We start from the raw sequence: 26,740 nt of genomic DNA, 5'->3' as shown, positions 1-26,740 counted from the left end.
TTCCCGTTTGGGTTTGGGTTGTTTTTTCTCTCTAAACCCTCTTCTAATGTTGACTTGGTGATTTCTATCGCATCTTTTACCTCACAGGAAGTTCCATCAGACCAACACATTTTTCTTCCAACAAACCTGATAGTAAGCCCAGCTTAAATCCCTCCGCTGGAAACCACATACCCTAGACCAATTCACGTAAAGTCATATTTCTTCTCTTTACACACAATGCACAGATATGTTGCTTTGTTGTCCCCGTATATACAACCTTCTCACATTAGAGGGTCATACATACAAACAACTCTCCCCATCTGTAAACAGATCCTCAATTGGACACCATTGACTTTGCCTTCTCTGTGCCATTAAACTTGGGAAGAAGAACTGTGTTCAAAGCAAAACCAACAACATAAATCTGTCTGCTGCAGGGTAAAATCGTTTTTAAAGCATCCTAACATCCAAGACCTAAAATTGGAACATTTCTTTACAACTGAAATATTACATCATATACAGATCAACAAAGCCTGCCCTACCATGTCCAAAATATCAAAGATCCCCATGTTAAAATATACAAGATTAAGCTTGGACATTATCAGAATGTTAAGATTTGTATTGTAGTTTCTTTACCTTGTACCTCTGCCTACAGAAAACTTCATTGATCATCACCTAGGGACCAAAATTCTTCATTGTTCTGCAAATTTGTAAGAGAAAGTTGGATATCGGCACCCGTGGATTCAAAATATTCGGTTTGAGCATTTCAGTGATTCACTTAACCTACTGAACACAAGCTTCAGAGGGATACAAGTCATTACAGTGCCTTTCAATTTCTCTATTACTGGCTTCCTTTTATCCTCTTCCTGCTTAGGAAGAATGCTCAATGAAGACAAAGTTCGTGTCTTTTTTGATGGGTTTCCAGGTTTCTTGATTTTGGAACGTTTCTTCGAGGACAACATAGACTTAACTGTTGAATGCTTCACGGGCCTTTTCCTCCGAGCTTCAAGATGTAACCGATCAATTTGTCTCAAATTATCAACTTCCATTTCTGTGACTATCAATTGATCTGAAAAACTTTCTCTTAGAAGGTCAAGTAGTTTGTTTCTGCTACTTGTTGGATGATAGTCTATGCTACTCACCAGGAGATCATAGTAACCATCGTCACAAGCCTCAACTGTTAGGGGATTACCTATAATGGCTTTACCACTCCATTTGCTCATAAGAGAAACTAGAGGTACATTCTGATCACTGTAGCTCGCTTTTACTTCAAGATCGACATCAAATAATGGACCCCGATGAAAATTTGTGCTGGACATATCTGAAATCTCGTATCTGGAATTACTAGTGAAAAGAGAACAGCGATTGGAGGTTAACTTTGGAAGCCTGAGGGGTGAAACGGGTAAACTTTTGATCTCAGACATTGATTTTGCCACCACAGATTTCTCACGTGACAGGGACTTGAATTTGCTGCCTCTCAAGTCTGCTGAGCGGATGAGACCTTCTCTGTTTACTAAACTTGGTGAACCACATCCTATGGAACCCAAATACTTGGGCTCATTCAAGGTATTAATGCGAATGCCACGGCCAATATGTATAGACAACCCATCCCTGTCAACTGATCTTCTAGACTCCAGGCTTTTACATGTTTTTCTTTCCGATCTTCTCAATTTCCTCTTTCCTTTCGACTTCCACTTTGAAGTGCCTTTCTTTGTCCTCTGAATGATATTATTGTGATGAACGTCAATAGTGGAGATGTATTTATTGAGTTCCTCACTCCTCAAGGATATTGATCCAACTTGACCCGAATTAACAGAATGGAGCTGTTTAGATGTAGAAGGTGCATATACGGGAGAAAACCCTGAAATTGGAATATAACGTTAGTTTTACCAGATTTTCTTGTTCACAAAGCTAGCATACATGAAGTAAATAGTGAAAATGGTGCTGAGAATCAGTTTCCAACTTCCAACAAAAAGGTAATGTTATGCTGAAGAATGGACAAGGATATAAAGTATAGACAATTTCCAATGACCGAATATTATAGAAGTGTTTTCAAGCCTTAAAGGGGATATTTTCTTTCTCCACATAAACCCTGACGGAAACATTGAGAATAAGCTAAGTCTGATCCTGATATTCTACTCATAATCTGGCTATGATCTCCAAAAAATCAGATTCTATTTTGAATCATTTGAATTACAAAGCAAGTAAGTGAGATTTCGGACCCCTCTCCTGAAGCTCATGATGAAACTTTAAGGTAAGGGTTGAATCATAGACCTTTGAAGAGGGTGTATACTTTCTGCACTATATACAACGTTTCCATCGATTAAAAAGAAAGTAAGTGGAGTAAAACATAGTCCTATTTATGGCGCATGTAAAGGTCATTCTTACAGCCAACTTATAGGTCGAAGCAGACACGTATTTATCAGATTATTCTTCTTAAATTTTACAATCTAGCTAGTTTCAGCGAACAGCCAACTATGTATGTTCGGCATCCCCTTGGTTATAGAACACGAAAAGAAGGGTGAAGTATTTATACATAAAATAAAAACATACATTTCATATGGACCATACCTTCGGCGTGTATTTCCTCGTCAACAAACGGCACATCAAATAAGTTATCAAAACAATCATTCCTCCGGATATCTGACATGCTAGAAAGATCACTATTCTTTGAATCTGAATGGCGATGCACTGCACTAGAATAAATTAACAATGAATCATTTTTCTTCTTTAATTCCGTAGAATTTAGTATAGAAACCTTTCTGTCCTTTTTTCCTTGGAAAGATAATGGATTTGAACTAGCACTTTCATCACAAAAGATAGGAACAGACACCATTGTTGAGCTCTCCAAGACCTTTTTCAATTGACGACGCCGGTTTTTTCTTTTCACGGTTTCACAAATGTTGGCCAACTGAGATCGTCTTCTTTTAAGAGACAAGAAGTGTTTGCTGCTATTTGTGTGACTTCCACTAGAAAATCTATTAATTTTACGCTCACCGTTTGAAACACAATCCAGTTGAACAAACCTTTTGGTCTGGATATGATTACTGGCCTTCCCTTCTACGCCATTTACTAGATCTTGAAGACCTCTCATGCGTTTGGTCCTCCCAGTTCCATCATCCTCTGAATCATTTGGGGTTTTTCGTCTCTTTTTCAGCGAAAGTTGAACCTTATGAGTATTGTCATTTGGATCTTCAAAAGACAAACCAGATTGAGAGAGCTCTTGCATTGAATTGCCTTCAAGCTTAATTCCTTCCCTATCCATATAATTGCTCTCTATGCCTGAACTGTTATTATTTCCTACCTGTCTAATCCAATTATCAACACCATCATTTCCGATGCTATACTTATCATGTTTTTCAGTTTCACGGGCACTTTCAATTTTTAGAGCATGAAGGATAGCATCTTCCCTGCGAGCATATTTCACAACTTTCCTATTAGAATTAGCTACATAAGCTTTTGCTTTTTCAATGCACTGACCAAATTCCCCACAACGAAATGCTTTCACCCGCTTCGATTTTTCAAGATTATACCAGTCCCTGAAAGCCCAAACCAACAATTTACAAGCATGTCGAAAACAAATAGCAACACAACTCTAAAAGTTGGGACAGAGGTTCAATTGAAAGGAAATTTGATCCAATCCAATAAACAGGGTAGACTAAATACTTTTTTGAATCTTAAGCAAGAGCATTAACAGGATCATTCGAGCAGCAGCTAAATCTAAGCCATTCATGAGAAATATGTTCTACTTGTGGGACATGCAACCTTAGCAGCTACTACCGGGATAGATGTATTACTTAACAGTCTTAACTCATACCCAACTATGAAAATATGGAAATAAAGTTGGGTTCTTTTTTTAACCGAAAACGAGTCATTTGAATCATAAGCCAGCCTAATAACACATTTTTCGAAGAATTCAAAACATTTACTAGACAACAAGATGGATAGCTTATGAAGTAATGGGCGGCAATTGAAGCTAACAAGTGATAGAGAAATACTTACAGGCTTGCATCTTCTCTTCCAAGAAGCTTAACAGGAGTTCCGGATTTAGACGAAACCAAGCAATCTCCAGACAATTCATGCAACCCCACTATTCTCCCAGGCCACCAAGACCCATTTCGACGCCTAACCCAAACCAACCCACCCACAGAGGAATCGATCTTCTTCGAGTTAAGCTTAGTACCCATGTCACTTTCTTTCCAATACAAAAAAACTCACAAACTAAATCACTGTTTTTAAACTACAGTCCCAACCTTGCTTTATCAACAAATCTATATTCTCCAAATCCATAAAAGTTTCTGCCTTTACAAAGTAGATACTCTGAAAACCTTCCTAACACAAAAATCACAAAAACAAATAAAGGTCTCAGCTTTAATGCAAATAGGAAAAGAAAGAAAAAAAAAAACCTAGATTTTTTAACCCATATGGGAAATGCAGTCAGATCAATAGATCAGATGAAATTCCTAAAACTAGCTAAACCAAAAGAAAAAGAGATAGAAGGCAATCAAAATAAATGAATATTTCAAAGCTGAAGTTTACAAATCTAAGTTCACATGAGAGATAAGTTTGCATTTTGTTGTACATTTGTTTTCTTCTTTCTTGTTCAGTTCAGGGTTTAGAGTTTAGAGTTTAGAGTTTAGAGTTTAGAGTTTAGAGTTTAGAGTTTAGAGTTTAGAGAGAGAGAAAGAGAGATTGGGTGTGTGAAGGCGCGGTGTTTGGGTACAAGATGACAGAGTAGTTCGTCACCTTTTAGGTCTAACGTCGAACAGAATTCACTTTGTTATAAAACCCTAAATATCAAACTCGAGGAATATCAAAGGTGTTGTTGGTTTACGTTCATGGATGACGAACCTACTGTCTTCTTCTATGTCTATCTCTTTCTCTCTCTAGAACATTGGTTTCTCTCTCTAGAGTATAGATTATGGAGGAAGAGGATAGAGAGAAGTACAAAGTGTCATCGTTTTGGATCGGAGTAGTATTGGACGTACCTTTCAGGGTATCTTCTTTTTTTCTTTTTTACGGCTGTTGAAACTGAGTGGTTGCAGAGAGAGAGAGAGAGAAGGAAGAGAAGGGAAAAAGAGCAAGTTGGGTAATGGATGCGTATTGTACACAAGGCGTATTTTAGAGGACATAAAGTCCTCTTGACTTATTTGATCTAAACTCATGTGCACCATATTCGAACAATTCTCTTGTTTGGGTTGGATACTTGGATTAGACATTTTTTTTTATGGTGTAATGTACTTTTTTTTTTTTTTTTTTTTTTTTTGATGAATATGGTGTAATGTACTTCCCATAAATTCATAAATGACTACCAAAAATTAAATGGAGTGACATATGTCTATGAATGACACTTTATTATTATGACATTATTTATTGGATATTGATCGTAGCAGTATTTCTTTATTGCTATATGTTGGGTTATGATGTCTCCAAGCGTTCTAAGCGTAATCTCAGACATTTAATGTCTAACACTAGTATCTCCAGGGTCTCGTGCACAAGCATAATATGAATTAAGTAAACGTAGAGATTGTTACCTTAATAGTTATCCCCACGGACTTAAATGGTTGAATATAAGAAGACCAAAAGTTCCAAATGTATCTCATCTACTTGAGACATCGAGTAATCAACTTGATCTCCCACCTTCAAATTAGCTAGAACTCCAATGGTGGTTAGACGAAGAACACCTTCTTTAGACTAGATAGATAGTTGGGACTAATTCTCTCTTTGTTTCTCTACTTGATGTTGTAGAGATAGAAATCTCGTTGAGAATTCTCCGCACCTTATTTTGTTCTAATGAGGGCCTTATATGGAATCTCAAAGTTACAGTTCAATCCTAATTAGGTTTCCTAAAAAGCAAATAGAATCAGAATAAGAATTTTGTTTGAAATAGGAACTAGTTTCTATTTCTCTCCCTTACTCTAATGTGATCGGCCATACTAAGCCCTAAGGGGCAGATCTGCGCGATCATTCTGAGAACTATTCCAGATTCCTCTCCCATTCGAGGAAGTTGTTCTCATTCAGCTTTTCCTTGTCGAGAAGTGAACAAAAGTTGAAGGCCCCTCACTTTGTCATTATAAAACGGGTTATTTCCCAAATAGCCCCCAACTTTGTGACCGGTTTCCTGCTTAGCCCCCTACTTTATCAAAAATACCCAGATGGCCCCCTTTTTCATATTCCGTTATAACACCGTTAACTAGTCATCATTTCTCTCTCTTATATCTCATCACCTCTCTCTGCCACCTCATCTTCTCGCCACCTCATCATCTTTACCGGCGAAGGTCGCCAACCGGCCAATTTTCCGGCCAGCAACCTTCAAACAAAAAAAATTAATTTCTCTCTCCTTTCTCTAAATTTTTTTTCTTTCCTCTCTCTCTCTAGAACAGTTCGAGAGAGAGAGAGAAGAAAGAAAAAAAATTTAGAGAGATAGAGGAGAGAGAAAACAAATTTGTTTGAAGTCGCCTGCCGAAAAATTGGTCGCTCGGCGACTTCCGCCGATGAAGATGATGAGGTGGCGAGAAGATGAGGTGGCGAGAAGATGAGGTGGTAGAGAGAAGAGATGAGATGGATGAGAGAGAGATGATGACTAGTTAACGGTGTTATAACGAAATTTGAAAAAGTGGGCCATCTAGGTATTTTTTATAAAGTAGGGGGCTAAGCAGTAAACTGGTCACAAAGTTGGGGGCTATTTGGGAAATAACCCTTTTGAAACTACATGAAAGAATTGCAAAGTTAAAACTTGTTACCGTTTTTTGAAAAATTCAGTTTCCCACATTATTCAATATAAAACAGTCTCTAATTGAATAACATGATTCCAAGATCCCATTTCTTCGGAGTTAAGCAAACTAGGGCCCTGCCCTTAACCCCTTTGTCCTGGGTGAGTGAACTCATTCACTGGTCATACTCTTATTACTCTTGGTTGATGGATTGCATTGAAGAAGGTCAAATCCATCATTTTGCCTCGAGTATCCAAAACTCTTTGCTGATATCGTTGAGTAAAACCGTTTAGACGCGTAGACCTTTGTCATAGGTATACCGGCATTGTCCCAAGATAAAAATGACACTCTGCGGAGGCAAACCCACCATCAATTGTCAAGGGATCAACGGGTGTCTTAATCTGGGTAGGCATTTTACTCAAAATTTCCTTTAGGGACTTTTTTACGTTTTTCCAGTATGCGTTGTAGTGAACGTTTATCTAACTAACCGTCCACGACATAAAACGTAAATAAATAAGTAAATGCGCTCGCGCAAATCAAGCACATATAGATCTTAGTATGACCTCTAGTCCTAAAAGATCTAATCTTCTTAGGATTCTTCTTGTTTTCGCCTTAGTTCGTCTAGATCGACATCCTCGAACCTCCATTGAAATCTCCCACTCGAATTAGGATCCCATCCTTGAGCTTCTTCAAATGGACTCCTAGATCCTAAACTCTAATTACAAGACTTGAACGATACGTAGATCGTATAAAACTTGAAATTAAAATTACTACATCGTGCACTCACTTGTGCTTAAAACAAGAATAAAGGAAAAAAACTTTTACGGCCATACTAGTTTCCCCATTCACATCACATGCATTCATATAATATTCAAAACTATCCATTACATATGCATGATAATTCGGGAGATACTTTTGTTGAACATCTCTATGTCATATACGGACTTTAAGTCTATATTCGAAGAATTTGGCTAATGGTGTGTTTCGTTTTATCTTTAATGATTTCAAAAATTAATTTTTAAGAATAACTCTGTTTGGCCTTCGAACGGCCCGAGTTAATTTCGGAAAAATTTGGTTTGACTTTTAATGATTTTCAAAATCAATTTTAAAAAAAACATGTTTTGGGCCTTCGGGTGGCACAGAACAATTTCGGTAAAATTTGGGTAGAATCGGGAGAAAAAATTCGGATTTTTGGCGGAAAAGCTCCGACTCGGGTCAAGGCTCGAAAAATCTCGGCCCGCATTCCAAGACCTATCTCGGAATGGTCTGGGACAAGTCTCGGTCAAGGCCCATGAGCTTGTCCCTGCCAAGGACCAAGGAACCGCCTCGTGATTCGACGATCGTAGTTGGTTTCTAACTAAACACTACGATCCCTAAATTGTCCGGACTTGATGATCTTCTTCATCAATTGTCCTATCCGAAAAATTGGTCGTATTGCATCTTTGGTCGAAGAACATCTCCTTCACTATATGCATCTAGCGACTGTAAGTACTGTCAACAATTGGTTGCCTAAGTGGTCCAATGTGTTGACATAAACTCTAAAAATCTGGAGGTCCCAGGTTCGATTCCCAGAAGAGGCGGTTTCAATGGTTTATTGAACTTGGGTTATTAAGGTATAAATAATGTAGTTGGGCTTTAGGCCATAGTTTAGTTGGGCTATAGGCCCGTTCTTTGTAAGAGTTTGAATTCGGTAGTTTCGTGTTTATCACATCTTTGATGTATCAATGCCAATGTAACGACTATCGTAGATCGTAGTAAAAAGAACGACTATAAGTATTACCATAATGACGTTTGGTTGTCTTATGAAACGATGATGTGCTACTAGAAAGCAACACATCAAATTTCAAAGAAGGCCTACATGGATTGTGGATTGTTCGTTCTGAATTTTGTTTAGGGCTATTTTACGATATAAGCACCAAAATGTATTGAGTGTTGGTTTAGAAGCATGACTAATTATTATTTTACGAAAAAAAAAGTATGGATTAACTTGACGGGGAATGATTTAACTAATAACACTATTTTGAAGTAATATCGAACAAACTAGTTAACTTCGTTAGTTTGAAATAACCGACATTTATCTTTTTACAACTCAGATCTGACTCTAGTTGTAGTGAATTGGAATTTTTTTAATATAAATAAAGGTCACACGGCATTCGGGCATCTATAATAGTCCGCGATATATATAGACTTAGACACTTAGTCAATCAAGATTGACTTAAGAGGCATAAGGGTAGATTGGTACAATAGAAACCTTTGGTCAAAGGGAAATTTGGCCAAAACTCCCTAAAAACTTTGGCCTTTGGTTAAAAAGGATTGGACAATTTTTTATGGGCTTCAGCTCCCTGTGGCATTTTTGTAAATTATCTAATATAGGGAAAAGACAAAACTGACCTTATTGCAAACTAGTTTGCAAGGCAAACCAGATTGCAAACTAGTGCAAACCAGTTTGCAAACCAGTTTGCAAATCAGTTTGCAAAGCTTTGCAAGGCAAACCAGATTGCAAACCAGTTTGCAAATCAGTTTGCAAATCAGTTTGCAAAGCTCTGCAAGGCAAACCAGATTGCAAACCAATTTGCAAAGTAGTGCAAACCAGTTTGCAAATCAGTTTGCAAACTAGTTTGCAAAGCTTCGCAAAATCAAACCCTAACAAAATAAGTAACTAAGAAGTAAGATTATATAAAATGTGAGGGTTTTTGGAAAATCTGAGGGTGTTTCTAAAATTTTCCTTTATACAAAGGTCAATTCAGGTATACAAAATTAAGGGATTTTTAGAATTGTCCTTCAAGCCTATTTCCAAACTTTTCATGGTGCCTAGAAGGAAAAAAAGATAACTTGTCTTTTTGACAAAAAAAAACAAAAAATTGGGTCTCCAGCCCAATTTCCTGTTGGTCAAATGCCCACCTGTAACCTAGCTGCGAGCTACATCTGAGCTAAGCTTGGAGATGGAAGTCTTCTTTAGTTTCTCGACGATGAAGTAAGGCTAAGCTCATGAGCTTATTATCCTAGGTCGGTTATCTCGACAACCGAGACGAAGTAGTTATTTGATCTAAAGCAGGTGTTGGACACACACCCCTATCGTCTGCACAAGGGCAACTGTGGTGGTTTCACAACTCGATCAGGGGCTGATAAGATCTTTCTATCGTGGATAGACACTACTCTAATCAAGCTCGGTTGTTCCCACCGCCTAACTAGCCACAAAAAAAATAAAAATAAATAGCCACAACCTATTTTTAGTCCAAAATTTTAGTAGATTGTGTTTTGTCCAACACCTTCATCTTCCCAGCACCTCCATGCTCCACAACCACGGAAAATTTATCCCTCTATTTTTATATAAATATATCTTCGTCACAATATTCCATAATTGTCGTGGGATCGAGTCTCGGTGGAAGCAGTTTGCCATCAAGATTTATCCTATGTAATTTAAGCAATATATAAAGCAAATATTGCAATAAATTTGTCGAGTTTTAGGCCTCTTTCATGTTGTCGGGATTTAGGCCTCTTTCATTATGGTTTAAATTAGGCGGTTATCGTGCTCATCGTATCTTCATGATGTATCAATGCCTTGTAACGACTAACGTTGATCGTAGTTGATTTCTCAAAAAAAATATTCCATAATTGTCATTAGTGAGAAACTATATTCTTAGGTTATAATGCATACAATTTGTATTACATCTTGGATTAGCATTTTTATTTTTTTGGCTCTTGCATATCTTGGGGGACAGTTGATGATATCTTAAAAGTTCAAATGGGTATAAAATATTTTCCTAACAAGAAGTTAGGTAGACATTGAATATGAAGCCAAGTTGGCTCATGCAAGTTGAAAAGTGTAGAACATAATTGCTCAACTCTTATCTCGTTTTTGACCACCTCTGTTTAAAACCTAATGTTTAATCAATACTGGCAAACGCAAAAAAAAAAAAAAACTTTTATTGCCATGTAACAGCCCTAGATCCCTTAAATTTATAATAAAAAATAAATCCTCAAACTAAAAGAAACTTAAAAACAGTGACACAAGACAGAAAAGAAACAACCGTTATAACAGTTTTCTGATCTTTTTCTAGAAAACAATAAACACATTTAAGTTTTAACAGAAAAAGATTAAAAAAAAAATAACAAAAAAACAAGGTTATGTTTATATTTCTATATATCATCTTAATCAAGATCCCCACAAGCTCCTAAAGACCCATTAACAAGCATTTCATTTCAACATGGACATACTTCCCCCAATTTTCTTGCTAGTAGTGGTACTCGTACTACTAGTATTACTTGTCTTCCTATCTGTTATCTTCTATGACTTAAATAAGTACATTAAACATCATAAACATGTCACAACAGGTATAAATTAAGTAGCTTCAAGGTGTACTTTCCCAGACTTACAGTTTTCAGCTTGAGCTTTGGATCTTTCTCCAGTAAACTAGACCACTTTATGTTTATCGATGATGGTTGTTTATGAAGCAAACTTGCTGAGGCTTTTGGCTTGCTTCTTTCAAATTGAGATTCTTGTTTTCTCTATCAGACGCATCCTTGATCGGTCATAGATTGAGCGAGGGTTAGGAAAGCAGAGATTGCCGCTCCATGTACCAAAGCTCTGTCAAGTAATAGAAGCAACGTTAATGTTATAACACCACGAGCTTCTGTGGAGAACTCCAAACAATGGGAATAGTCCCACGTGAACAAAGTGAAGTCGCATGACAAAGAATATGATATCTAGGACCTCTGTACTAATGTCAATTGGCTTTCAGTTGGATGCACATAAACTTAATACCTTCAACAAAAAAAAAAAAGTAAGCCAACAAGTGATAGGACCAACAACAGCACATGTTTTAAGTCACCTAACAAGAAGAGATGGGATAGGCTCAAAGAAGGTCACACGTGAGAAGGCGTGTGAGAATAGTCCCACATGGACCAGGGATTTCTGTGACAAAGAACACAATACACGGGATCTCTCCACTCTAGCTCATTGGGTCGTGGATGGCGACAAACTTAATACAGATTAATAAGCATACATCTTCTGATTCTACAAAAGCATAAAAATGTTGCAGATGTGACTGAAAGTGGGAGATATTATCTTTCTCAGATACCGAAGTGTCCTGACTTTATCCATGACTCCAATTGGACACGGAAGAAGGCTTGATACTTCAATTTTTCATCAACAATACTAAGCAGGGTAGGAGACAGAGAGAGTGAGAGTCACTTACTCGGGACTCTCTTTCGCGTACCCAAAGTCAGTAGCTGCTTTTATGGCTTTTTGGTATGTCTGTTTCATTGCGTCCTGGTAAGGAAAGAAGGAAATGAGAATAAAAGATCAGCAAACTCAATTTTGGCTCCTCAACCTCAACCAAAAAGAGTAGAGAACTAGATTCAAGCTTAGAATTGATCCTCAGCTAGGGAAACGATTGTCCAAATAGCTGCTTATTCAGATAGTGAGAAACAATAAATCTTGACTACCTAGTTTTAGTTGTATGAATATATCCCTCTCAGATACCTGATATTAGTAGCAAAACCAGTGAAAGTAGAGAAATTTAAGAAACAAATCCTAGGCTTTACCTGTAATTTAGTTTCGAAATCTTCAGGAGACCAGTGCATTAAATTGCACTCGTGGTTTAGTTCGAGTTCTCCAGCAGCTACCTGCAAACAATTGGACTACTAGTGAGAAAAAATGGTGAAGAGAAATAATCATACCAGTTGAACAATGATCGTCTAATGGGTACTTATGGCACTTGTCAGAACAAAACAAGAAATTACTTGACAATTGATATGTTTATATAAACAAAAAAAAGGAGAAAAATATGAACCGCCTAATTGCTAGCCAATGTTAGGGCCCCAGTTGGGCATAGGATTGCAGCTCAATAGCATTTTTACTTTAGAAAAACATAGAAAGCATACGAAATCTTGGGCGTGATTGGCGCAAGAAAACAATTAAGCATACCCCTCCTGCACCAGCAGCCTTTGCTGGAGCAACAAGAACATTAGCTTTCCTCAGAATATCAATTGCTTGAGGACTACATGGCATATTTGAACCTGAGAATCAAATTATGGTGTATAAGCTAACTTCTTGCGGAAATTGTGTTTAGTCCATAAGCAGGTGAAAAGAAACAAATCAATCACTAAAAATTACACAGCAAATGAACTAGGTTACCTTCTATAAGTATTCGACAACCTGCACTGACCAAATTAATAGCATCAGATTGCTCGATTTCATTTTGTGTAGCACAAGGGAATGCAATATCACACCTTTCATTCCAGGGTTTTGCGTCCTCATAATACTTAGATCGAGCGTAAGTCTTAGAATAGTCTCTGAAAATTCAGTGATATGGAGAACTTTAAGTGATTACATATTGCGTAGTCAGAGAGATAATATGAAAACCAGTAAAACAAACCTCAAACTTCTTTGTTGAGCTTTGATATCCCTTAGAATTGACACTTTCACATAATCAAATCCTTCTTCATCAACCAAATATCCCCTAGAGTCTGAAGAAGTATGAAGCAACTGTTTTGTTAGCAAAGTAATAGTATAACTATAAAATACATAATTAACAACACTATTATAATTACCATGATAATTAAACCAAAATAATGAGCTACCCCTAGCCGAATGATACAAACAAGTAAAAGGATATGACGACTTGTAATTTAACCAAAATAAGCAAAACCAACTGACTAGTGAACAGTGAACACTGACCACTTTCCGCGTAAGTTACACAACCATGTAACCTTCAAACAGTGAAGGATGTAGGAGGAAAAACGAGAATGACGTGGAAAAGGAACATGATAGTAACAAGTAACAAATGAACGATCTGCTTAGATCTTCCAATGAATAAACGAAGTTCTTGAATTGAGCTTGGACTTCGGAGATACTATTGGGATTATTGTTACTATTTAAGAATCAACACCAGCCCAACTTGACCGCAATAAGCAGTGACGATATTCAAACCTTTACATTCAGTACAGTTACAACTACAAGTAGATATAGAATACGCAAGAATTCTCTAAAACTTTCTATATTTGAATAAATACATATCTGTACATTAAAGTCATTTTCTTTTCCTGTTCTTTTTTCCACTTAGCTGGATAAGATAAAGAAGAAAAAAGAGAACCTATTCTAGTAATGCTGAAAGAGCGAAAGAAAAATGTTGATAAGAACAAACCATCACTTACGAAGATGGTCGTGCTAGCAAAAAATTCAGAAATGATATTCGTGAAGAAGGGATGACATACTTTATGAGAGAAGCGAACTCCTAACAGAGAAATTATTTGTTGTGTAAAAAAAACTTGAATCAGAGACTACTAAATTTACCATTTGAAAGGTAGAACCACAAACTTAATAGTGAATTCCTTCAACATCCTCCTTTTTAACAATTTCTACGCTATTATATCACCTATCTAGTTTAAAATATTTTACTTTGACTTGCTCTTGCACCTACATTTTCAAGTACATATTATCAGGGATCGGATGCTTACCTGATAGTGTAATGGGCACCGCACCAAAAGCCAGAAGTTTTTCCAACACATGCATTGAAACTTTACCCGATCCACTTACTACACATCTGCGAATGAAAATTAAGAATCAGTTCACTCAAACAAATTAAGCAGTTGTATTTTTTTTGAAACTTTGAATGCATATATTACGAAGAAAACTATATATGTACAAGGTACAGAGGAAGGACTATGGAATCTCTCACGAAATCCAAGCCTCCCAATGAACAACTACATCCAAAAAGGTTACATTTTTAAGCTATGTAGCTTCCTAATCCAGGAATACAGTGTTCCTTTGACATCTGCAATGTCTACATTACTAGAAAGGTTTTTTTCCTTGAAGATTTTGGTGTTTCTATCATTCCAGGGTTCCAGAATATGCCAGCCGGCACCAATTGCCAGACCCTCTTCCAAAGCCCGTCCCATTGAACCAACATCTGAGCAGCTGTATTGACCTTATCAATTACTAACGTTCCGAGAAATTTATTCATAAGTTACGTAATTATAACAGCATAATCTCCGACAGAGATGCAATGAATAGAGGAGCCCGAGGGAAATTACTAGTTTCTGTTTGGTTTTTCTTCTTTGCTACTGTAGCTCCCTCCCTTGATACAAGCTTTCTTGTAGTAATACCGTTCTTGATTTATTAGTATATTCATTCACGTTCTCAAAAGAAAGCATATTGAACGTGATCCCAAATTTTCGATATATAATAAAAACGATCATACGGCGAAATGCCTCAGATTTTCGTCATCACTATTTTTTTTTATCTGGGGGCTCATGCAGTTCCCCACCCGACAAGAGCCAGGCAAATAAGGGGCGAACAATGCCCTGAAGGTGGCCAATAGGTTTTAGAAAAAAGGTCTTTCACACCTTTGAGATGTGCAAAGTCTTCACTTCAGCACTCAGTCAACTCTTGTTAGTTTTAAAAATGCATTCCGTCTTGGTCATGAATGATTCTTTAAATTCTCAACAAACATAAGAAGAAGGACCACAAGAAACAAGAACAAGTTAAAAACCTTAATCCTTTGATTTCTTTATTCATTTCCATGAGTATAAGCTGAGCAAAATACACCTGCAAAGGAGGTAATCGACTTTCTTCAAGATGGTTGCGCATATAGATGAGCATATTATTCTAGAAGTAATAAAGAACACAAAAATGTCTGACTTTAAATAATATTCTTAGGAAAATGAAAACTTGCAAGAAAATGAAGTTACCAAACCATAACCAGTAGCTTCAGTTCGTAGACTAGATCCAGGCCAGAATATCCTTGGCCCTGTAAAACTTCCCTGCCATAGAATATCAAATGAACAGGGCATGAAAATTCAATCTCCACTTCTTTAATTTCATCCCAAAAATGATAACTCTCCGTAACAATTAAAAAATGAAAATTTTGCAGGGTACTTGGGTTGAAGTTTACAAAATGGTAAAACATGATCAGGACCACACCCAGAAACAATATTAGCAAGAATACTGCAACAACATCGATAAATTACGATAGACGTAAATCTTTGATTGTCATAATACCTGAAAATGACCAGCTAGACGTCTATATTGTCCAAATAGATAACCCATTTCCCGTGGCCCAACACCTATATCTTCTGCAGGAAGATCCTATGTTGCAGAAGCATACAGATTCGGAGAAACACGCACAGGTAAGATTTCTCTTTGATGAATTATCCTTTGAATTGTGAACGTGAAAGATAAATAGACTACCTGATTTGGACCCAAATATCGATATAGCTCAGCCATAAAACTCTGGCAAAAGCGCATGATCTGCCAACAGAGGTTTTACATATGTTTATCAAAACCACTTTCAGGCCATCAGATATGTTGAAGGGTTGAATACAACCTGACGGGCAGCCCTTGTTACAATAAAGAACTACTAAAGGTACAAAATTCAAGTTCTGTCTAAAAACAGATAACAGCACGTACATTTATCAAGATCACTTTCAAAACTCTCACAGAGATTTAAGACCAGAAGATATTCCACATTTAGATAACGGTCATTCAGAAAAAAAAACGTACAAAAACCATTATCAGCCTAATAGGAAAAGATATGATAATAAGTCGAAAACACATATACCTCATTATCACTTTTTCCTTTTGGATCAAAATCACATCCTCCCCCTGCACCTCCAAGTTTATATGGTGATAGAGCGTTCTTTAGAGTCTACATAAGAATAATCAAACACTTACAACACTAATGTTGGTTATCTTCGAAACTTCTTTAGTAAGTAAATACTTGCATACTATGAGTCTGTGACCTGGGTCAAGTACTGCAATATGTACAGGAATTAGGAATATGGTCTCAGAACACTAAGAACACACACACATACCTGCTCAAAGGCAAGGAACTTGGCAATACTTAAGTTCATTGATGGATGAAAACGGAGGCCACCCCTACAGGGACCCAATGACTGGCTAAATTGAATGCGAAATCCACGGTTGACATGAGTTTCTCCCTTGTCATCAATCCATGGCACCCGAAAGACAATTGTTCTCTCTGGTTCTAACAAACGCTCCAAAATGCGGACATAACTGGATGAAAATAAAGTACGAGTGAATGATCATAAGATAACTTTGTTGTTGCCATTGCAAGAAAGTTCCTTTCAAGATAGTGAATTTATTGAAAGGAAAAAAAGTATGAACTTATGATCATAAGATAACTTTGTTTGTACAAGATAGTTCTTTTTAAGAGAGTAAACTCACTGAGAATTCTTTGCTATCACTCGTTCTAAAGAATGAACAACTTCTTGCACGGACTGTATGAATTCAGCTTCATGAGGATCCCTTCTTAGCACAGCTTCAATAATTGATCCAGCTGTTTTTGACGTTAGAGCTTCAATATCATATAATTCTCTTTATGTTAGTCAGTCATAATTTAAGGCGCAAGATTCTTAATTTAACCGTACAGTTAACAAAAAAAAACTTTTCTACCAAGTTTGTACCCAATTTACAGAGAGGTTAACAAAACCATAAATTAAGTCAACCTTTTAACAGAGATTACATATTCTTCGAATACCCTCCTGTTATTTGATTTTAATATCTGTACTGTTCGAAAAGGATCCCTGTTTGCTTCAAATCTTACACATGACTGGTTTATTCACACTTCAGTGAATCTAAAGAAACAAGGTTCAAACCAGGGACAGCAGTTTAGCCACTAAATCCAGTCATCCAGTGGGTATTTATCTCTCTCTCTCTCTGGCAGCATAGAGGCACACACAATACCATTTTAAGAGTCATAGTAAACATGTCAAAATTTTCTGTAACGTATAATTTGACGAAGATAAACGATCAAGGTTATTGTGTCAAGTTGTTACTACTTCTTCAGTCCTGCTAAATTAAAATGAAAAACGAAAGTAGCTTCGGATGTTTCTAGTGTTCCTATAACAGTAGTAGATATGCATCGTAGGATAAGACAAATATAATAGCGACCAAATGCTACATAAAAATCACATGAGCACTTCATGAACTGAGTTATGCGAATTGAGAAACTAGGGATACGAAGTAAGTAACTAACCTTTGACATATATGGATTTGTCCACTACAGTTAATATTTTATCTTTAGAAGCCAACTGGAGCCGAAGAGCCTCCTTGTGAAGTAAACTATTATTGTGTTCTTCCAAAGCACTCATCTGCATATTTCTACTTCCTTCGTTACCATAAGGATTTCTTCTATGCTTCCTCCCATATTCTCTGCATACGGAGCAGAAAATCCGAGCAGTTTCCTCTTTGACGTCAACATAAGCCCATTTATACGTATCTGCCCACTCCTCCCTCCATCTCTTCACTACTTTCTTTTTTCTTTTCTTCTGTAGTAGCTTCCCATCAAGATCCCCACTATGGTGATGGGATGCCATCAACATTTGTTTATGCTCATCCTGGTCCTCACTAGTGGCTTCTTGTGGAACCCCCATAAGAGGTGTATTAGCAAACGAAGGATCATCATCTCCAGGCCCAATCTCCAAATCAATTTCTTCCCCAATTTCCCTCACAACCAAGTGATGCCTCTGTGCGTGTTGAATCAAGCTGACCTCATCCATTGCAGAATTCATCCTCAAAACCCTCGCGAATATCAATCTTACGCATAACAAACTCAGCCACCCACTTGGCCACCAAAGTCCCGGATCAGCGAAATTCTATCAATTTGATTGTTTAAACAACATTAGTGTAGTAAACATGAATTCAAATAAAACTATTAGAAAACCTAGAACTTTTTCGTTTATCAGTACAGAGTAGCTAAAGTTAAAGCCCCACATACCTCTAAAAACTGCAGGAACCAGTAAATAACCTATCTGGATACCCTAATGCCAATATTTAGTTTCTGAAGCTAACCTCTATCACAAAATTAACCAAGTCATCCCTGTTTTCCATTAATAGGAAGGAAAAAATAACATGTTAGAACTCACAAATTCTAATTGGAACAAAAAAAAAGGAAGAAAACCCCAAATAAGCTTAATTGAAAAAAAATCCCAATTTTGTTCAATTCACAAATATACTAGCTACAAATCGAGAAACCCAAAACTCCAATTTAATGGAAGGGCAAAATCTCATCTAATTGTGAAGGAACAGACGTAAAAAAAGGGCACTTTTCGACACCAAAATCGTTGAAAAAAATGATAGATGAAAGCAACAGTGTGTATGGAAAAGTACTTTGTGAAATCAAAAATAGAAGGATACCCAAAAGAAACCTACCTGATAAGACTGAACTAAACTATAAGGATAGCACCAGAAGAAAACCCATGTTGATTGTTGAAGTGACGATATCCAAGTTGAAGTTTCAGAGTTTTTAGCCTACTTTCTCTCTCTAACTTTTCCTCTCCTTTATTGGATTTTTTTTTAAATTCTGAGACACGAAAGACAGTGGTTGTTTCGGCTCCCCACCGCACTCTCTCATGTCTCAAGACTCTCAACTAGAGAAGAAATGACCAAAGTCTCTTTGTGTGTTTGAGTCGACCCAAAGTCTCTTGCTCTCAAACTAAAATGACCAAAATAAATTGAAAGGGAAGATTAGGACGAGTCAAATTCTAACGTCTTGGATTCTCACTACAAAACTCATCTTCGATACAAGTATGGTGAGAGAAGTAACGTTGTGTTTTCTTTTCTTTGTCAGAATCCAACTCCAAAATAGACACAAATCAGTTAAACTCAATAATTCAGACAAGTCACGTATCATAAGTCAAACAGTACAGTACGAATATTTAAAATTGTTATTCGAAGTAATCAGACTTCGAGTGGTATTTCAAATCTGACTTCAGACAAAAAAAAACTCGTTGTTAAGTTTGTGGTCATCCAACTCAAAACCAATTGGCAATGAGTGGAGAGGACCTATACTTTATATTCTTGATTGCTAGTTACCCATTCTCTCATGTGGGACTATTCTCACACTCGTACTTCCTTAACAGGTGTTTGTGTTTCATGACTTATAAGTGATAACACTTACTTTGTACCATAATTTTTTGTTGTTTTTTGTATTTTTTTTCTGTAAGTGTTATAGAACAGATAAGTATCCATTTATCCTTTTTTTTATGAACAATACATATCATTAAGTAATTAGAATACTATTACAATACAAAGAAGCAAGAAAGTGAGGTACATTATGCCAAATTTTCATTTGATTTTTCCTGCGCGCCCACTTTGCTATTTGTCTGCTTTTGTGTTGAAATTCCTTTTCGTGGAGCTAAATATGACACTGTCAAGTTCCTTCTTTAGGTCTATGATTCTGCTTATGTGAATTTTCGATCGCCACTGGATCTGATGACGATTGTTTTTCAGATGTTTGATGATGTTGATGTTTTCACTTTCTATAATAATCGACATGTGGTTGTTTTCATGTGCCCAAGTGAGTCCATTTAGGATTGCTATCGCTTCACTTTCCTCACTATTTCGAGCTCTCGAATAAGAAATTGTTGCTGTAATAAATTTATATTCTGCATTGTGGACAGTTAAACTCGTAACAATGTTCGAAGTAATGTTAGTAAACGATGCATCTACATTAATTTTCAAGTAAGGGTGTGTAGGTGGTTTCCATCTTTTCAGAGTAATTGTGTCCGTTTTCTCCATAGGTATTATGTTCTTTTTATCATATTAATCACAGTACTAGTAGAGGTAATCACATGTTCAAAACAATTGTCACTTCTGGTTTTCCATATGTGTCATAGGATTGTTACAAAGAGTATATTGTTTGCCGTAAAACATGTTTGTTTCTTGTCTTACCAAGAAAAGATCCATTCTGATAACAAAGTAGTATTAGTAAAGATAATGTTAAAGTGAAACCATAAATTTCTCGCTAACAGACAGTGTAAAAGTACATGCTCAATAGATTCAATTTCAGTGCAATTCGGGCAAACCAGAATATTACCAATAAACTTACCTATTCACTCCCTAACCGGGAAGGCTTTCGTACATATTTTCCAGATAAATAATTTAATACGAGGGACCGTAGGGAGGGACCAAATAAAATTCCAGTTGGTCAAGGAAGGAGGCTCCGAGTGGTGCTGAGATGCTGATACATAGATTTAACAGTCAATTGACCCGAATCAGTAAGAGCCCATTTCATTTGATCGTCCCCTTCATTGCTAAGGGGAATGGATTTGATGAGATTTGTGGTAGGAGCATCAAAATTAGCATTAAGAATATCGTCATTCCATTGTTGGTTGGTGATGAGCTCGGAAACTTTGTCCAGATTAGAGTTCTTGCTGTTTGACGGGGGACCATTCTGTCCCGGGATCCAGTTGTCAAGCCAAATATTAATTTGATCCCCTATATGGACTTCCCAGATGATCTTATCATTAATTTGATCAAAATGCTTCCTAAGGACTTTCCAATTCCAAAAGTTATGAGCTTTGGTTGGACCTGGAATCTTTGAGTGAAGAAAGTATTTGACTTTTAGAAATTGAACCCACAAAGTCTGAGGTTCCGATTTAAGTCTCCAGGCCAGTTTATTCAGAAGAACAGTATTATCAAGATGAGGTAGATGGATGCCCAAACCTCCTAACTTTTTTGGGAGGCAGATAGATGACCATGCTTTGGTGCATATACCTTTAGACTTTCCCCGCCAGAACGACTTTTGAAGAGTCGCTATGCGTTTGCTCACACCTTTTGGTATGGCAAAGCATTGCATCTGGTATCGGGGAACGGCCGCAGCGATTGCCGAAACGACCACCGTGCGGCCAGCTTGAGAGAGGAAGGAGTTGTTTCACTTGGATAAGTTAGAATTGATTTGCTCGAGAACATCATTGAAAACCCTGATCTTGTGTGCCCCTATAAAGAGTTGAGCACCAAGGTATTTCTCCGAGGTGGATGCATATTTTACTTTGAGAGTGCACATGATCAGACGCTCGAGTTTAGGGTGAGAATTCTTAGAGTAAAATATATTAGATTTGGTGTAGTTGATCATCTGTTCGGATGCGGTACAAAAAGTTTTAAGCAACTGCTTAAGGGTATGAACATTATCAATCGAGTTCCTGCCAAAGATGATACAGTCATCAACAAACAGAAGATGAGAGATGGTTAGATTGGGATTATTGGTGGGGAAGCCCTAGAAGGAGCTCTGGTTATTGTTTGAGATGAGGAGACGACTGAGACTTTCCATTGCTAGCGTAAAAAGGAAGGGAGAAAGAGGGTCTCCTTGTCTGATACCTCGCGAAGGATGAAAGATAGGACCCGACCTGCCATTCACTAGAACTGACATGGAAGAGGTGGAAATGCAGGAGTAAATCATCTTAAGCCAGTGTTCAGAGAAACCCAACGCTCTCATAGTATCAATCAAGAAGTATCATTTGATTCTATCAAAAGCCTTCGACATATCTAATTTAAGCTCGAAGTAGTCGGTAGCTCCTTTCATCTTTTTGTAGGAGTGAATAATCTCCTGGCCCATGATAATGCTATCTGAGATCTGTCTCCTTGGGACATAGGCTACTTGGAAGGGGAAATTATAAGATTCAGTATGCTTTATATGATCAGCGAGAATTTAGTTATAATTTTATAAGTAGTGTTGAGCAAGCTGATGGGACGATAATCAGCTGGAGTATGGGGGATGGAGTTTTGGGGATAAGACAAATGCGGGTATGATTTGTGTTAGTAGGAAGGGTGGCTGTGTGAAAAAAATTATGGATTAAATTATAGATGTCTTTGCTAATCGTGTCCTAGTTGGATTGAAAGAAGAAAGGAGGGTAACCATCTGGTCCAGGAGCTGCCTCTTTATTGAGCCATTAGATGGCTTGATCAACCTTAGTTTTATCAAGAATGGCCGTAAGACCCTCATTCTGAGAGCTAGTAATGGAAGGATGAAAAAGATCAAGAATCTTCGGGTCCGGGTTAGGATTGGATATGGTGTTAATCTGAAGGAGGTGGGCGGTGAAGATGCCTTGAATATCTTTGAGTTCGTCTTTCCAGCCCCCATTGTTATCTTTGATTGCCAGGATTTGGTTCGTACGTTGTCTTTGGATAGTTTGGGCATGAAAGAATTTAGTGTTCTTGTCTCTTAAAAAGATGAAGCTATTACTAGATTTTTCTTTCCAGAGACTTTCCTGGTGGCGATACAGCTCTTCAAGTCTAGCATTGAGGTGGAGGATATCATTGACATTTTTGTTGTTCTGAAGAAAAGAGGTAGTGGTGTTCATTTGATTTTCAATATTGCCATAGACATCTTTATTCCATTTAGTGAGATGTTTACTTAAAGTCGAAAGATTTTGCTGGATAAGATTAGCATTAGAGTGGTAGAAATTGAGGGCCCATTTCTCTGCAATGAAGTCATGGCAATCAGGATCAGACATGCATCCATGTTGCCACGGATGAGAGATGATCAAGATAGTTTAACATAATCGACAAATGATCAGATCCCACAGAGTTCAGATGAGAGATGCAGGATCTAGGAAAAGACTGTAGCCACGGATGATTTGCCAGAGCTCTATCCAGCCTCTCCTGTATGAGATTGCCTGCAAATTGACGATTATTCCAAGTGAATGGGTTACCCTGGTATCCCAGATCAGTTAGCTCCATCGAATGAATATAGCTGAGAATATTGGGAAGATGAGAGCTAGAGATGTCTGTACCCTCATTTTTCTCCTTAGAGTGAAGGATGCTATTAAGATCTCCAATAACGATCCAAGGAAGGTTGGTGGTAGGATTAATATGATTAAGGGTCTTCCAAGGATGAAGTTTATTCTTGTGGTAGGGACTACCATAGAAGCCAGTGATAAGGGTGTTTTGATGATGATTAGGAGTACTCACTTCCGTATGGATAATATTAGAGTTTGAGAACAGATTGTAAAGATTAAGGTGATGCTTCCAATACATGCCGTATGTGCAGTGTGTTTGTCCTACTAGAGACACCTAATGTTTGAGATTCGACCTATTCTCTTCATTTCCTTAAACAACCAAACCTCTGTTTCTGCTTTACAATTCAGTAGCCACTTGATGTTCTTCCATCCGAGACAAAATAGGCGTAAGGAATTTGAGAAGAAAGTAAGCCTCCTTTTTTTTTTTTGTTATTATAACATTTCCATAAGAAGAGAAACAAAGTGGGTTTCAATAACAGGTTTCATTTTAGCACAAGCAAAGAGTTGCCTTCAAAGCAACAAATCCTTCTTAGTGTCGCCGAGTTCTCCAATTTCACGGAAGATCAATAGTTTGATTGAACAACCAGCAAAACTTGTTTACTGAATCATGCTTTTTATCTACATATTGAAGATTCTACCTTCAGCTAAAATGCAAAAAAAAATGAAGAGGGAAAAAGAAAAAGCAGACTCCATCTACCGCTTCTTATTAACCACCATGTCACCTGTGATTACTCCTAACCTGTGGCAGTGATACCTTCCTGAAGATACTGAATAGCAGAGTGATACCTCTGACAGCAAACTTATAAAACAGAAGAATAAAACAATAACAAGCTTCGTTTAGTACAAGTGAAAAGTTGTCTTCTATGTAACGGATCGTTGTTAGTGTCACCAAGTTCTCCCATTCCAGGGAAAAATAGTTTGATTCAACAACCAACAAAACTTTGTATGTTGGATCATACTTTTTCTCTACAAGGTGAAGATTCTATCATCAATTGAAATTCAAAAAGAAATACGAAGAGGAGAAAAGAAAAAGCAGACTTCACCTGCCGATTCTTATTAACCATTGTATCTGATTACTTCTAACCTGTTCCACAACAGTGATACCTTCCAGAAGATACTGAAAAGCGGAATAATACTTCAAACAACAAACTTATAGAACCTTTTCTTAGTTTTCCCAACAACCAAGACACTAAGAAAAGTTTAAACGACTCACATCATTCAATAACAGCATATATTCTACACAAATAGAATACTCATTAACTCCATTACAAGTATTTCCAAACAATGAATGAATTATTAGTGTGATAGATAACAATTGTTACAAAAATTGAGATAATTAAGAGATCCTCACAACCATTTTGTTCTTCTTCCCAGCTGATAGCAAAAGCACTTTTCCGTCGACAATGTCACCAGCATTGATTAACTTACCCTCGCCATCAACTCTGTTGTTGTTCAAGTACAGACCCCCTTGTTTCAACAAACGACGGGCAGAAGACTTACTCTCAAGCAAACCAGTAGAAACCGAAAGGTCGATAAGAGAAGCATTTAAAACCTGATCATAACTCAATGAACAAGACGGTACATCCTCAGCAATTCCCTCTATAGTCTTCCAATCTAACATAGTTTCAGCTCCTGGTTTTAGAGCTTCAGTTGCCTTCAGAGCTTCCACAAGACCCTCTTCACCATGAACAAAACGAGTAACTTCTTCAGCGAGCCTCCTCTGAGCAGCATTTGGAACATACCCGGGCTTCTTCATCTTCTCTTCCAACTCTTCGATCTCTTTCAAACTCATAAACGTCAGAATCTTAAGAAATCTAACCACGTCCACGTCCGGTACGGAGAAGAAATACTGATAAAACTTGTACGGAGACAAAACCGATGGAGATAACCATATTGCGCCATCTTCTGATTTTCCAAACTTGGTTCCATCACTCTTCAATAAAAGTGGGAATGTCAAGCCATAAGCTCCTTCCACCTGAAGAATTTTTCGAATCAAATCCGTCCCAGCCGTTATATTTCCCCATTGATCACTTCCTCCTATTTGAACATTAACACCCTCATTCTCAAACAAATATAAAAAATCATAAGCTTGTAAAAGCTGGTACGTGAACTCGGTATAGCTCATTCCTTGTTCAGATTCCAACCTCTTCTTAACACTTTCCTTCGCCATCATCGTACCAACCCTAGCATATCGACCAACCTTCTTCAAAAAGTCTAAAAATCTTATCTCCTTCCACCAATCAAAGTTATTCAAAATTATGTATGAATCGCCATTACCAACACTCTTAAACGATTTATCATCACAACCCACATTGAGAAAACTCTTTTGATCATCCCATCTACCCAAAATCGTACTAATTGTTTTAGAAATTCCTTTGGTATTCTTCTCTAATGTTTCAAGATCTAATTCAGGTCTTTCTATATTTTTCCCAGAAGGGTCTCCAACTCTACCAGTTGCACCCCCAATCACAGCCACAACTTTATGACCACATCTCTGAAACCAAGATAATACAATAATCCCAAGCAAATTACCCAAGTGCAAGCTTTCAGCAGTTGGATCAAAACCACAATAAACCTTCAATGAATTCAACTTAGGGTCTATACATGATAACCTAAGATTCTCACTAGTAACTGAATCAAGAAGACCCCTTTCTTGAAGTATTTCAACAACATTAGGTCTTTGAACTAAACCCATATCTTGGTTTTGGGATTCAAAGGATTCTGGAATTGAATTAAGGCATCTAATAGAAGAGAACAAAGTCAAATATCTAGGGTTTTTGTGAGACAAAGGGTGGTTAAAGATGGGTTTTTTGTGGGTTATGATTGGGAAGAAATGTTTGTTATTTTTGTAAAGCAAGTTCCTTGATGCAGAAATCATGGCCATAGTTGACATGGGTAAGCTTAGAAGATCAATTAGATTTGAATGAAGGGAAAAGTGAAGAAGGGCTTACCTTGAAGTTGAAGAGGAAGAGGAGGTGAAGGAAGTTCAGTGAAGAACCCTGGTATTCTCCTTCACTCTGACTTTCTTCTTTAATTCTATCTTTGGGTTTAGTCCTACTACTGGTTCTAACTTGGCAGGTGACATACGAAAGGAGTAATGCTATTGCTAGAGAAGGGTGCGTGCGTCTACAGGCGACTCCCAAATTTGCTATTGGGGCCTCGGATAATGGGCTGGAAAAGGCGCCCCTTCCCTCTTTGACCATATATGTCTAGTTGATTAACCAAAAAGAAAGATAAACCTAGAAGAATTCAAGTTCAACAAAAAAAAAATAGAAGAATTCAAAAGATGGAAGAAAGAACTGAAGAGGGATCAAATCTCTTATTTGATTAACCAAGGAGACACATTAAAAATCTAAATACAAATGGAGGAAAGAAAGGATCAAAACTCTTACTAGCAAGAAGAAAATCGATCGAATCTCTTCCCCCTATCTCTCACTAGGACTCTCTTTAACTCAGTGGTGACATTATCATAGTTGATGGGTTATATGAAGAAAAATCAAATGAAATAG

General features: G+C 37.3%; 3 protein-coding genes across 16 annotated transcripts; all 3 read right to left on the bottom strand.

Moving 5' to 3' along the window:
* Positions 1-451: 451 nt before the first annotated feature.
* Positions 452-5,171, bottom strand: LOC147556731 (uncharacterized protein At1g51745-like). Of its 9 annotated transcripts, none has more exons than XM_086657658.1 (4): positions 4,965-5,171; positions 3,979-4,304; positions 2,548-3,515; positions 452-1,837 (listed from the first exon to the last, which is right to left on the bottom strand). In XM_086657658.1, exons 2-4 carry the CDS (start codon positions 4,161-4,163, stop codon positions 720-722), a joined length of 2,271 nt encoding a protein of 756 aa, XP_086513784.1. In that variant the 5' UTR covers positions 4,164-4,304; positions 4,965-5,171; the 3' UTR covers positions 452-719. The 9 variants fall into 9 exon arrangements, with proteins under 9 accessions (XP_086513784.1, XP_086513789.1, XP_086513792.1 ...); XM_086657663.1 differs by having other exon boundaries at positions 3,979-4,308; positions 4,965-5,124; XM_086657666.1 differs by having other exon boundaries at positions 3,979-4,308; positions 4,832-5,067.
* Positions 5,172-10,799: 5,628 nt separating this feature from the next.
* On the bottom strand, positions 10,800-19,443 carry LOC147556730 (Amino acid dehydrogenase family protein). Of its 6 annotated transcripts, none has more exons than XM_086657653.1 (17): positions 18,850-19,443; positions 18,431-18,532; positions 17,690-18,308; positions 16,879-17,008; positions 16,506-16,707; positions 16,253-16,339; positions 15,883-15,942; positions 15,694-15,780; positions 15,384-15,455; positions 15,185-15,240; positions 14,151-14,236; positions 13,070-13,160; positions 12,829-12,986; positions 12,619-12,710; positions 12,237-12,317; positions 11,888-11,961; positions 10,800-11,277 (listed from the first exon to the last, which is right to left on the bottom strand). In XM_086657653.1, exons 3-17 carry the CDS (start codon positions 18,222-18,224, stop codon positions 11,202-11,204), a joined length of 1,887 nt encoding a protein of 628 aa, XP_086513779.1. In that variant the 5' UTR covers positions 18,225-18,308; positions 18,431-18,532; positions 18,850-19,443; the 3' UTR covers positions 10,800-11,201. The 6 variants fall into 6 exon arrangements, with proteins under 6 accessions (XP_086513779.1, XP_086513778.1, XP_086513781.1 ...); XM_086657652.1 differs by having other exon boundaries at positions 18,865-19,293; XM_086657655.1 differs by having other exon boundaries at positions 16,879-16,990; positions 18,865-19,293.
* A 5,025-nt stretch (positions 19,444-24,468) lies between these two features.
* On the bottom strand, positions 24,469-26,359 carry EMB2768 (Tyrosyl-tRNA synthetase, class Ib, bacterial/mitochondrial). The gene has a single exon (XM_086657651.1). It carries the CDS (start codon positions 26,122-26,124, stop codon positions 24,568-24,570), a length of 1,557 nt encoding a protein of 518 aa, XP_086513777.1. The 5' UTR covers positions 26,125-26,359; the 3' UTR covers positions 24,469-24,567.
* Positions 26,360-26,740: the final 381 nt, after the last annotated feature.

This window comes from Eschscholzia californica, unplaced genomic scaffold (assembly GCF_041429995.1).
Source record: "Eschscholzia californica isolate CP2 unplaced genomic scaffold, dmEscCali1.0.p SCAF_2, whole genome shotgun sequence".
NCBI classification, from domain to species: Eukaryota; Viridiplantae; Streptophyta; class Magnoliopsida; order Ranunculales; family Papaveraceae; genus Eschscholzia; species Eschscholzia californica.
This window is presented reverse-complemented; position numbering and strand designations above follow the sequence as displayed.

Bases quoted from the DNA above. Each gene is read 5' to 3' on its own strand.
- EMB2768 (XM_086657651.1), bottom strand. From the start codon at position 26,124: ATGTCAACTATGGCCATGATTTCTGCATCAAGGAACTTGCTTTACAAA.
- LOC147556731 (XM_086657658.1), bottom strand. From the start codon at position 4,163: ATGGGTACTAAGCTTAACTCGAAGAAGATCGATTCCTCTGTGGGTGGG. The intron at 3,516-3,978 runs GTAAGTATTTCT...TTGGGCTTTCAG, and splicing joins GGAAGAGAAGATGCAAGCCT to GGACTGGTATAATCTTGAAA. The intron at 1,838-2,547 runs GTATGGTCCATA...TTCCAATTTCAG, and splicing joins CGAGGAAATACACGCCGAAG to GGTTTTCTCCCGTATATGCA.
- LOC147556730 (XM_086657653.1), bottom strand. From the start codon at position 18,224: ATGAATTCTGCAATGGATGAGGTCAGCTTGATTCAACACGCACAGAGG. The intron at 16,708-16,878 runs GTGAGTTTACTC...ATTTTCATCCAG, and splicing joins GTGATAGCAAAGAATTCTCA to TTATGTCCGCATTTTGGAGC. The intron at 13,161-14,150 runs GTAAGCATCCGA...ATACTTCTTCAG, and splicing joins GGTGCCCATTACACTATCAG to ACTCTAGGGGATATTTGGTT.